Source organism: Salvelinus namaycush, unplaced genomic scaffold (assembly GCF_016432855.1).
Source record: "Salvelinus namaycush isolate Seneca unplaced genomic scaffold, SaNama_1.0 Scaffold78, whole genome shotgun sequence".
Taxonomy (NCBI): domain Eukaryota; kingdom Metazoa; phylum Chordata; class Actinopteri; order Salmoniformes; family Salmonidae; genus Salvelinus; species Salvelinus namaycush.
In genome coordinates, this window is record NW_024061508.1 from 122,592 (window position 1) to 136,317 (window position 13,726).

The 13,726-nt window shown below is 43.8% G+C and overlaps 1 protein-coding gene across 1 annotated transcript in view; it reads right to left on the minus strand.

The window, feature by feature from the left end:
* Nucleotides 1-271: 271 nt before the first annotated feature.
* Nucleotides 272-13,726, minus strand: part of LOC120042781 (casein kinase I) — an 82,115-nt gene continuing 68,660 nt past the window's right edge. Inside the window, exons 8-9 of the mRNA XM_038987586.1 lie at nucleotides 13,575-13,684; nucleotides 272-1,036 (exon numbers count right to left, since the gene is read on the minus strand). Of these exons, the coding sequence (XP_038843514.1) occupies nucleotides 986-1,036; nucleotides 13,575-13,684 (161 nt within the window). The 3' untranslated portion in view covers nucleotides 272-985. The remainder of the gene's footprint in view (nucleotides 1,037-13,574; nucleotides 13,685-13,726) is intronic.

Consider the following 13,726-nt stretch of genomic DNA (forward strand, 5'->3'; position numbering starts at 1 on the left):
GGAGAGAAGCGATGGAGGAGGAGAGAGGGAGAGAAGCGGTGGAGGAGGAGAGGGAGAGAAGCGATGGAGGAGGAGAGAGGGAGAGAAGCGATGGAGGAGGAGAGAGGGAGAGAAGCGATGGAGGAGGAGAGAGGGAGAGAAGCGGTGGAGGAGGAGAGAGGGAGAGAAGCGATGGAGGAGGAGAGAGGGAGAGAAGCGATGGAGGGGGAGGAGAGGGAGAGAAGCGATGGAGGAGGAGAGAGGGAGAGAAGCGATGGAGGAGGAGAGAGGGAGAGAAGCGATGGAGGGGGAGAGAGGGAGAGAAGCGGTGGAGGAGGAGAGAGGGAGAGAAGCGATGGAGGAGGAGAGATGGAGAGAAGCGGTGGAGGATGAGGCGTGTAAGGGGCGTTAAGTAGGTCTGTGTGCCCCATGTCAGTGTCCTCGCTAGGGTTTACATAGCAGGGGGGGGGGGGGGCAGTGACTGTTCTGGGTGTGCCAGGGGCAACAAAATCCCTCCTTCCCCTCTCGTTTCTCCTCCTCCATCCCCGTCTCATCTCCTCCGCGTCCAAAGCCAGACGTCCTCTGACAAAGTGATATCAAGAGCACGGCTGAACGCTCTCTGAGTCGTGTGTGTGTGTGAGTGTCTGAGTGTGTGTGTGTGTGTGAGTGTGAGTGTGAGTGTGAGTGTGTGTGTGTGTCATCCACCCTGTTACAACAGCATGAGCGTGTTACTTAGCAGAGATCAGTTGATGTCAAAGAGGCAGAGCATCAGTCTGTGTGTTTTGATTGGCTGGTTGGATGGATGGAGTTGAGAGCGGATGAAGAGGTCCTTGTCCTGCCTTTTGATTGGTTGATTGTGTAAGAGTCCAGGCATCTGATGGGTTGACTGGTTGTTTCAGTAAGCGTCCTACAGGTATTGAAGTGTGTGTTGGTGTGTGGTATGGTTAGGGCCGTGCATGGTTTAACCCTCCAGGATGATGGTGGTGGTGATGGGGGACAGAGGGACTCATCGAGGGGCTGCTGACTGGAGGCCACTGGGGGTGACACGAGAGAGAGCCTGGAGGAGAGAGAGAGGGGGGGGGGGGACAGACAGAGAGAGAGAGAAGTTAGTAGAGTAGCCATAGATACAACAGTGACATTACACATTAGAAAAGGGGACTTGGAGGGATTTAAGAGGTTGAACACAACACAAGGAGGGAGGGAGGGACAGCCCTCAAATATTACAGTCTATCGTCTACAAACATCCAGGTTATAGAGACAGACAGAGAGAGAGAGAGGGGAGGGACAGCCCTCAAATATTACAGTCTATCGTCTACAAACATCCAGGTTATAGAGACAGACAGAGAGAGAGAGAGGGGAGGGACAGCCCTCAAATATTACAGTCTATCGTCTACAAACATCCAGGTTATAGAGACAGACAGAGAGCGAGGGGAGGGACAGCCCTCAAATATTACAGTCTATCGTCTACAAACATCCAGGTTATAGAGACAGACAGACCGAGAGAGAGGGGAGGGACAGCCCTCAAATATTACAGTCTATAGTCGACAAACATCCAGGTTATAGAGACAGACAGAGAGAGAGAGAGGGGAGGGACAGCCCTCAAATATTACAGTCTATAGTCGACAAACATCCAGGTTATAGAGACAGACAGAGAGAGAGGGGAGGGACAGCCCTCAAATATTACAGTCTATCGTCTACAAACATCCAGGTTATAGAGACAGACAGAGAGAGAGAGAGGGGAGGGACAGCCCTCAAATATTACAGTCTATCGTCTACAAACATCCAGGTTATAGAGACAGACAGACCGAGAGAGAGGGGAGGGACAGCCCTCAAATATTACAGTCTATAGTCGACAAACATCCAGGTTATAGAGACAGACAGACCGAGAGAGAGGGGAGGGACAGCCCTCAAATATTACAGTCTATCGTCTACAAACATCCAGGTTATAGAGACAGACAGACAGAGAGAGAGGGGAGGGACAGCCCTCAAATATTACAGTCTATAGTCGACAAACATCCAGGTTATAGAGACAGACAGAGAGAGAGGGGAGGGACAGCCCTCAAATATTACAGTCTATCGTCTACAAACATCCAGGTTATAGAGACAGACAGACAGAGAGAGAGGGGAGGGACAGCCCTCAAATATTACAGTCTATAGTCTACAAACATCCAGGTTATAGAGACAGACAGACAGAGAGAGAGGGGAGGGACAGCCCTCAAATATTACAGTCTATAGTCGACAAACATCCAGGTTATAGAGACAGACAGAGAGAGAGGGGAGGGACAGCCCTCAAATATTACAGTCTATCGTCTACAAACATCCAGGTTATAGAGACAGACAGACAGAGAGAGAGGGGAGGGACAGCCCTCAAATATTACAGTCTATAGTCTACAAACATCCAGGTTATAGAGACAGACAGACAGAGAGAGAGGGGAGGGACAGCCCACAAATATTACAGTCTATAGTCTACAAACATCCAGGTTATAAAGCCAGACAGACAGAGCACCAGCAGGGGTCAATAACATCCACATTACCAGACAGCACCACTCACTGTCTCACCACTGTGCTGGTTAAGTACTCAAATGATGAGGACATTCATATTTTATAGACTGGAATATTAATGAGATGGAGCTCATTATTTGGCAAGGTGTAACATTCCAGAATGTTCAGATAGAATGTTCAGATAGAAATTCTCTGTAGTCTGATATGAGCATCAGCCCGTTTGTGCTATAATGGCAACTCCTTGTCACACCTTGTAATGGGTGGCTTCACAATGGAGTTGGCAAGAGCACAAACTGATCTGGGACCAGGCTATAGAAGGAGACAACAGATCTGGAACCAGGCTATAGAAGGAGACAACAGATCTGGGACCAGGCTATAGAAGGAGACAACAGATCTGGGACCAGGCTATAGAAGGAGACAACAGATCTGGGACCAGGCTATAGAAGGAGACAACAGATCTGGGACCAGGCTATAGAAGGAGACAACAGATCTGGGACCAGGCTATAGAAGGAGACAACAGATCTGGGACCAGGCTATAGAAGGAGACAACAGATCTGGGACCAGGCTACAGAAGGAGACAACAGATCTGGGACCAGGCTACAGAAGGAGACAACAGATCTGGGACCAGGCTACAGAAGGAGACGACAGATCTGGGACCAGGCTACAGAAGGAGACGACAGATCTGGGACCAGGCTACAGAAGGAGACGACAGATCTGGGACCAGGCTATAGAAGGAGACGACAGATCTGGGACCAGGCTATAGAAGGAGACGACAGATCCGGGACCAGGCTATAGAAGGAGACGACAGATCCGGGACCAGGCTATAGAAGGAGACCACTGATCCGGGACCAGGCTATAGAAGGAGACCACTGATCCGGGACCAGGCTATAGAAGGAGACCACTGATCCGGGACCAGGTTATAGAAGGAGACCACTGATCCGGGACCAGGCTATAGAAGGAGACGACAGATCTGGGACCAGGTTATAGAAGACGACCACAGATCTGGGACCAGGCTATAGAAGGAGACGACAGATCTGGGACCAGGCTATAGAAGGAGACGACAGATCTGGGACCAGGCTATAGAAAGAGACGACAGATCTGGGACCAGGCTATAGAAGGAGACGACAGATCTGGGACCAGGCTATAGAAGGAGACGACAGATCTGGGACCAGGCTATAGAAGGAGACGACAGATCTGGGACCAGGCTATAGAAGGAGACGACAGATCTGGGACCAGGCTATAGAAGGAGACGACAGATCTGGGACCAGGCTATAGAAGGAGACGACAGATCTGGGACCAGGCTATAGAAGGAGACGACAGATCTGGGACCAGGCTATAGAAGGAGACGACAGATCTGGGACCAGGCTATAGAAGGAGACGACAGATCTGGGACCAGGCTATAGAAGAAGACGACAGATCTGGGACCAGGCTATAGAAGGAGACGACAGATCTGGGACCAGGTTATAGAAGGAGACGACAGATCTGGGACCAGGTTATAGAAGGAGACAACAGATCTGGGACCAGGCTATAGAAGGAGACCACTGATCTGGGACCAGGCTAGATTTTCAGTAATGTAGAACAGTGATCCATTCAGTTCTATACGTCACGTTTCCAACAGAATAAGTTACATTTCGCTACAAAAATCAAATATACACGTTTAGCAGATGTTATTGCAGGTGGAGCGAAACGGTACAGTAATATCTAACAAATAATATCTAATAATTGCACAACAATTCACACAAATCTAAGTAAAGGAATGGAATTAAGAATATATACATATTTGGACGAGCAGTGTCAAAGCGGCATAGACTAAGATACAGTAGAATAGAATACAGTATATACATATGAGATGAGTAATGTAAAATATGTAAACATTATTAAAGTGACTAGTGTTCTATTATTAGAGTGGCCAGGGATTTCAAGTCTATGTATATGGGGCAGCAGCCTCTAATGTGCAGGGTTACCTAACCGGGTAGAAGCTGGCTAGTGATGGCTATTTAACAGTCTGATGACCTGTTGTAGGGCATTTTTACAAATATTTTAACCAAATTCTTATCTACAATGACGGCTTACACCGGCCAAACCCGGACGAAGCTGGGCCAATTGTGCGCCGCCCTATGGGACTCCCAATCACAGCCGGTTACAGCCTGGAATACAGCCTGGAATCGAACCAGAGTGTCTGTAGTGAGGCCTCAAGCACTGAGAAGCAGTGCCTTAGACCGCTGTGCCACTCGGGAGACCACTCGGGAGACCACTAGGGCAGACCACTCGGGAGACCACTAGGGGAGACTACTAGGGAGACCACTAGGGAGACCACTAATCAGCAATAACATCTGTTAAATAGGTGTATGTGTCCAATAACATCTGTTAAATATGTGACCAATAACATCTGCTAAATAGGTGTATGGACCAATAACATCTGCTAAATACGTGTATGTGACCAATAACATCGGTTAAATATGTGTATGTGACCAATAACATCTGCTAAACACGTGTATGTGACCAATAACATCTGCTAAACACGTGTATGTGACCAATAACATCTGCTAAATATGTGTATGTGACCAATAACATCTGCTAAACACGTGTATGTGACCAATAATATCTGCTAAATATGTGTATGTGACCAATAACATCTGTTAAATATGTGTATGTGACCAATAACATCTGCTAAATATGTGTATGGACCAATAACATCTGCTAAATATGTGTATGGACCAATAACATCTGCTAAATATGTGTATGGACCAATAACATCTGCTAAATATATGTATGTGACCAATAACATGTGATTTGATAAGCAACAGGATTGTGGAGAGGACTGAGGCTGGGCTGTAATGTGGCCTCCCTCCACTAGAGGGCGAGAAGGGTCCATGAGTGACAGAGACAGAACAAAAGAACAGAACAGACACTTCTGTCACGTACATCATGGTCTTTCTATAAGCTGATTGAAGGATGTATTAACGTGACTAGAGGACAGTGATTATGCCTCTAGACAGGAAGAGAGTCGAACTGAACATCCAGTGGGGCGGCAGGTAGCCTAGTGGTTAGAGCGTTGGGCCAATAACCGAAAGGTTGCGAGATCGAATCCCCGAGCTGACAAAGTAAAGATCTGTCGTTCTGCCCCTGAACAAGGTAGTTAACCCACTGTTCCCCAGTAGGCCGTCATTGTAAATAGAATTTGTTCTTAACTGACTTGCCTAGTTAAATAAAGGTCAAATCATTATTATATATTTCTTTAAAATATATAACAGTAATATAATATTAACAGTCTAATAGTAATATAACAGTATATATATTAACAGTCTAATAGTAATATAACAGTATATATATTAACAGTCTAATAGTAATATAACAGTATATATATTAACAGTCTAATAGTAATATAACAGTATATATATTAACAGTCTAATAGTAATATAACAGTATATATATTAACAGTCTAATAGTAATATAACAGTATATATATTAACAGTCTAATAGTAATATAACAGTGTATATTAACAGTCTAATAGTAATATAACAGTATATATATTAACAGTCTAATAGTAATATAACAGTATATATATTAACAGTCTAATAGTAATATAACAGTGTATATTAACAGTCTAATAGTAATATAACAGTATATATATTAACAGTCTAATAGTAATATAACAGTATATATATTAACAGTCTAATAGTAATATAACAGTGTATATATATTAACAGTCTAATAGTAATATAACAGTGTATATATATTAACAGTCTAATAGTAATATAACAGTGTATATATATTAACAGTCTAATAGTAATATAACAGTATATATATATTAACAGTATAATAGTAATATAACAGTATATATATATTAACAGTCTAATAGTAATATAACAGTATATATATTAACAGTCTAAGTAATATAACAGTATATATATTAACAGTCTAATAAGTAATATAACAGTATATATATTAACAGTCTAATAGTAATATAACAGTATATATATTAACAGTCTAATAGTAATATAACAGTATATATATTAACAGTCTAATAGTAATATAACAGTATATATTAACAGTCTAATAGTAATATAACAGTATATATATTAACGGTCTAATAGTAATATAACAGTATATATATTAACAGTCTAATAGTATTATAACAGTGTATATATATTAACAGTCTAATAGTAATATAACAGTGTATATATATTAACAGTCTAATAGTAATATAACAGTATATATATATTAACAGTATAATAGTAATATAACAGTATATATATTAACAGTCTAATAGTAATATAACAGTATATATATTAACAGTCTAATAGTAATATAACAGTATATATATTAACAGTCTAATAGTAATATAACAGTATATATATTAACAGTCTAATAGTAATATAACAGTATATATATTAACAGTCTAATAGTAATATAACAGTATATATATTAACAGTCTAATAGTAATATAACAGTATATATATTAACAGTCTAATAGTAATATAACAGTATATATATTAACAGTCTAATAGTAATATAACAGTGTATATTAACAGTATAATAGTGTAACAGGTGAATGCCAGCCATTCAATAAGGAGGGCAAGTTGCAGCCAGAACACTGGAGTATTACAACAATACTTTCTCTATTTCCTCAACTGGCTGGCACACACACACACACACACACACACGCACACGCACACGCACGCACACACACACACACACGCACACACACGCACACACACGCACACACACGCACACACACGCACACACACGCACACACACGCACACACACGCACACGTTTAGTTTGAGAACATCAAACTGAAATGATAGTTTGGATGAGGGTGTTTGGATGCAGCAGGTGGATTATAGTTAATTATTTCTGTATAAATACAGTCAGGCATCTGGCAGTGGCTGTTACATACAGAAACCCAAACCATCTCAGAGAACATACAGAAACCCAAACCATCTCCGAGAACTTACAGAAACCCAAACCATCTCAGAGAACTTACAGAAACCCAAACCATCTCAGAGAACTTACAGAAACCCAAACCATCTCAGAGAACTTACAGAAACCCAAACCATCTCAGAGAACATACAGAAACCCAAACCATCTCAGAGAACATACAGAAACCCAAACCATCTCAGAGAACATACAGAAACCCAAACCACCTCAGAACTGTGAATGGAAGAGCTTAAACCAAACACTACCTAACAGAGGGTATTGTCAGGGTCAGTGAAGGTCTACCTTAAAACTTATGTTATATAGCCCATATCCTACAGTCTTGTAAGGTCATGAGGAGAACCAGACCTAGTTAAGGAGGGCTGTGGTCAAGTACAGGGGTTATGAACTATTTTACAAGGTCATGAGGGTTCAGAGACGGTTAGAATCCTTGTTTTAGAGAACTGGAATTCCTATTCATTGGGGAATGTGGAACATGGAAAGAACATGGAACTGAATCTGTGGATAGAACTCCATCTCTTCTTTATTACATCACCAAGAGTTCCAGAATGGAATGTTTCTGGTCCTCCAGAACCGGAGTTTCCAGAGTGGAGCCTTACGGGGTGTTTCTACTATGGCATACTCTGGATCTCTGAGTGTAAAATACCTTTTCACCTGTCACAGACACCTGTCTGTTTCACCTTTTCACCTGTCAAGTCACTTTAGACCTGAGTCATACTATATATAGACTTGGCTATAGACTATTGAGATGTGACCTGTTTCTATAGGGGGTTAGGGTGAGGTTGGGAGCTGACAGTCTGAAGAAGGTATGGTAACAGTGTGGCTATCAAGACGTAGCCTAACCCATAGATATTTATATAGGGGGGGGGGGGGTGAAATAGTCTTTAGACTATCAAGACGTAGCCTAACCCATAGATATATCTATAGTGTGGGGGTGAAATAGTCTTTAGACTATCAAGACGTAGCCTAACCCATAGATATATCTATAGGGGGGGGGGGGGGGGGGGGTGAAATAGTCTTTAGACTATCAAGACGTAGCCGAAAGGCGTCAGCATGCTTCCATTCATCTGGAGCCTAGCTGAACTCGGCTAGGCGAACCAAACAAGGGTGCTCGCATACTCCCTTAAAAAAACCTTTGCTTGAAAAACGAGAAAAAAGCGGCAATAGTACTGTTTGTCCATCTTGAGACGCCGTAGCCAGAATTAAGTTGCGATAACTCCAGAAATCTGTCATAAATTGAAGTTTTTGCCAAGGAGTTCTTAGTTGTGTAACTTCACATCTAAGTTCGGTGGAGTATTTCTCAATGAAAGAAATGTGCATGAAAAAAAAAACGAGTCCTCTCTCATTGAATGACAACAAACACTTCATTGAAGAATCACTAGTGTTGACCAGAAGCCCGCGGACGCCTGAAGCCTATAGATATCACTAAAGGGAGGGGGATTAGTGTGAGGTTGAAGGGACACCTACACCCACACTCTTACCTAACATGACTGTATCCAAAATGGCATCCTTTCCCCTATATTATAGTGCACTACTTCCCGACCACTACCCCCTATAGGACCTGGTCAAAAGTAGTGCACGACATAGTGAATAGGGTGCCATTTGGGATACCAGTGGTGACTCACCGGGTGCAGCCAGCCAGCCGTTCACACCAGGACATGACGAGCTGCTACTTTCTCAGATGATGATCGAAGGAAATGCTATTCTGAGTTGGTGAGAGGAGGGGGGGCGGTGAGGGGGAGACAACCGAGTGTGAGGTAAAACAACACTACAACTGGCTAATAGCACATTACTAAAGGTGTGTTCCAAATGGGATCGTATTCCACATACACTACATTCAGAAAGTATTCACACCCCTTCCCCTTGTTCTACATTTTGTTACGTTACTCTTATTCTAAAATGGATTAAATTAAATGTTTTCCCTCAATCAATCTACCCATTAATAACGAAGACAAAAGTTTTTTGAAAAACAAAACCAAAAAAACAAACAGAAATACCTTATTTACATAAGTATTCAGACTCGAAATTGAGCTCAGATGCATCCTGTTTCCATTGATCTTCCTTGAGATGTTTCTACAACTTCAATTGATTGGACATGATTTGGACAGGCACACACCTGTCTATTTAAGGTCCCACAGTTGACAGCGCATGTCAGAGCAAAAACCAAGCCATGAGGTTGAAGGAATTGTCCGTAGAGCTCCGAGACAGGATTGTGTCGAGGCACGGGTCTGGGGAAGGGAACCAAAACATTTCTGCAGCATTGAAGGTCCCCAAGAACACAGTGGCCCCCATCATTCTTAAATGGAAGAAGTTTGGAATCACTAAGAGCTAGAGCTGGCCAAACTGAGCAATCGGGAGAGAAGGGACTTGGTCAGGGAGGTGAACAAGAACCCGATGGTCACTGACAGAGCTCCAGAGTTCCTCTGTGGAGATGGAGAACCTTCCAGAAGGACAACCATCTCTGCAGCACTCTACCAATCAGGCCTTTATGGTGGAGTGGCCAGACGGAAGCCACTCCTCAGTAAAAAGCACGACAGCCCGCTTGGAGTTTGCCAAAAAGCACCTAAAGGACTCTCAGACCATGAGAAGCAAGATTCTCTGGTCTGATGAAACCAAGATTGAAGTCTTTGGACTGAATGCCAAGCGTCACGTCTGGAGGAAACCTGGCATCATGCCTACGGTGAAGCATGGTGGTGGCAGCATCATGCTGTGGGGATGTTTTTCAGCGGCATGGACTGGGAGACTAGTCAGGATTGAGGTAAATTTGAACAGAGCAAAGTACAGAGAAATCCTTGATGAAAACCTGCTCCAGAGCGCTCAGGACCTCAGACTGAGGCGAAGGTTCACCTTCCAACAGGACAACGACCCTAAGCACACAACCAAGAAAATGCAAGAGTGGCTTCGGGACAAGTCACTGCTATGCAGCGACACTTCTCATCCAACCTGACAGAGCTTGAGAGGATCTCCAGAGATTAATGGGAGAAACTCCCCAAATACAGGTGTGCAAAGCTTGTAGCGTCATACCCAAGAAGAATCAACGCTGTAATCGCTGCCAAAGTTGCTTCAACAAAGTACTGAGTAAAGGGTCTGAATACTTGTGTAAATTGCTTTGTCATTATGGGCTATTGTGATGTCATTATGGGGTATTGTGATGTCATTATGGGGTATTGTGTGTAGATTTATGAAGATTATTTTATTTTTTATCCATTTCATAATAAGGCTGTAATGTAACAAAATGTGGAAAAAGTCAAGGGGTCTGAATACTGTCCTAATGCACTGTATCGTACAATACTTTTAACCAGCGCCCAAGTAGTGCACCATAGAGGGATTAGGGTTCCATTTGAGAAGCGACCTAAAAAAGATGCTATGAAGAAGCCAAGATGTGTCACTGTTAGGAGAATACTGTTAGAGGTTGAACAATGCTGTTGTGGTGGACCAACTTGTTAGGAGGGAAAACAGGACTAGAATTGTCTGGCAGCACATTACTAAAAGATGCTATAAAGAAGTCAAGATGTCTAAATGTTTCTAAAATGAAGTGTAGTAGGGTATTTTATCAGTATTAGATGGAGGTTGAAAAGTGCTGGAGTGGTTTCTGCACCAAACTTATATAGAGAGACTTTTTGTTCATCTCCATTCAATACACTATATATACACACACAAAAGTATGTGGACACCCCTTCAAATTAGTAGATTCATCTATTTCAGCCACACCCGTTGCTGACAGGTGTATAAAATCGAGCACACAGCCATGCAATCTCCATAGACAAACATTGGCAGTAGAATGGTCCATACTGAAGAGCTCAGTGACTTTCAAAGTGGCACCGTCATAGGATGCCACCTTTCCAACAAGTCAGTTCGTTTAATTTCTGCCCTGCTGGAGCTGCCCTGGTCAACTGTAAGTGCTGTTATTGTGAAGTGGAAACGTCTAGGAGCAACAACGGCTTAGTAGCGAAGTGGTAGGCCACACAAGCTCACAGAACAGGACCTCCGAGTGCTGAAACGTGCAAAAATCATCTGTCCTCAGTTGCAACACTCACTACTGAGTTCCAAACTGCCCCTGGAAGCAACGTCAGCACAAGAACTGTTCGTCGGGAGCTTCATGAAATGGGTTTCCATGGATGAGCAGCCGCACACAGCCAAGAATTGGCTGGAGTGGTGTAAAGCTTGCCGCCATTGGACTCTGGATCGATGAATCACCATCTTCCAGCCTGACAGACGATTCTGGGTTTGGCGGATGCCAGGAGAACGCTACCTGCCCAATGCATAGTGCCAACTGTAAAATTTGGTGGAGGAGGAATAATGGATTTGGGCTCGGCCCCTTAGTTCCAGTGAAGGGAACCTTAACGCTACAGGATACAATGACATTCTAGACGATTCTGTGCTTCCAACTTTGTGGCAACAGTTTTGGGAAGGCCCTTTCCTGTTTCAGCATGACAATGTCCCCGTGCACAAAGCGAGGTCCACACAGAAATAGTTTGTCTAGATCGGTGTGGAAGAACTTGACTGGCCTGCAAAAAGCCCTGACCTCAACTCCATTGAAAACCTTTGGGATTAATTGGAACGCTGACTGTGAGCCAGGCCTAATCGCCTAACATCAGTGCCCGACCTCACTAATGCTCTTGTGGCTGAATGGAAGCAAGTCCCCGCAGCAATGTTCCAACATCTAGTGGAAAGCCTTCCCAGAAGACTGGAGGCTGTTATAGCAGCAAAGGGGGACCAACTCCATATTAATACCCATTATTTTGGAATGGGATGTTTGACAAGCAGATGTCCACATACTTTTGGTCATGTAGTGTACAATTATGAATCTTGGACACCATTTTGTTGAAACCCCCCCCCCCCAATGAAATATTAGTTACCGTGGTTACCTGTCCTAGATCTTCATAAATTCCATAATATTAACACGACACAGCATGACCCCTCTCACCCTGTTCATGCCAACAGACAGCCAGCTTAGCCATATGGTGTTACCAGTCACACGCCAGCGACTGTTCGTCATGAGGGTCTGTATAAACTAAACTAGCTAGACGTTGACAGATTCGTTGATTGGAGCGGTGCCTTGTTTAGACCAAACATTATGAACAAGCACAGAATACAGAGTATTTTTTCTCTCTAGCCATTTCACTGCTTATTCACAGAGTTTCAGAGCCGGTCTCTGAGCCACACCCAGGACTTTAGTTTACTGCAATTCTACACATTTTGCCGTGTTCCTATGCCGTGTTCCTATGCCCGTGTTCCTATGCCCGTGTTCCTATGCCCGTGTTCCTATGCCCGTGTTCCTATGCCCGTGTTCCTATGCCGTGTTCCTATGCCCGTGTTCCTATGCCCGTGTTCCTATGCCCGTGTTCCTATGCCCGTGTTCCTACGCCGTGTTCCTACGCCGTGTTCCTACGCCGTGTTCTTATGCCCGTGTTTCTACGCCCGTGTTCCTATGCCGTGTTCCTATGCCGTGTTCCTATGCCGTGTTCCTATGCCGTGTTCCTATGCCCGTGTTCCTACGCCGTGTTCTTATGCCCGTGTTCCTACGCCCGTGTTCCTACGCCCGTGTTCCTACGCCCGTGTTCCTATGCCGTGTTCCTATGCCGTGTTCCTATGCCGTGTTCCTATGCCGTGTTCCTATGCCATCTGAGTGACTCAAACATTAGGAACTAACGTGTTTTAATTTCTGATTCTCCCTGAACGTCGAGTTTTTATATTGGTGATTGTTCATTCTCAAAGATGATCTCATGTATAATATATATCCGTCTGTTATCTTTTCTACATACTTTATATATCTGGTTATAGTCCTTTAAGAGGACACTTTTTATTTTATTCTTCAGCGGTGGCCCGCCACTGCTAAATGAATATAGGGGAAACACTGACACCCTGCAACATTACAGTCATGTTTTTATGATGCCAGTGAAAAGGTTTCACATTCCTGTGTGACTGTTTGTGGACGGCCTGCAGTGCTGATCGTTGTGGACGCCCTGCGGTGCTGATCGTTAAAGTGTCACCAGCGAGAGTTGAAAAGGAATGAAGAACTATTAAAACAAGGCTAGAAACATGACGACGTTTTCAGACCTGGGAGAAGTGTGTGAGAGTCTAACCTGTGAGGTGGAAATACGGGGTGTTGTGTGTGGTGGTGTGTCTAACCTGTGTGTTTGTGTCATTACCTGTGAGGTGGACATGCGTGAGTCCTGTCGTCCAGTCAGGTCTGAGGAGGAGATGTTGACAGGAGCTCCACGATGAAGACGCATGCTGACCTTCCTCTCCCGCTCCATACCTGGGATAGAGGACAGATACCTGGGGTTAGAGACCTCCATAC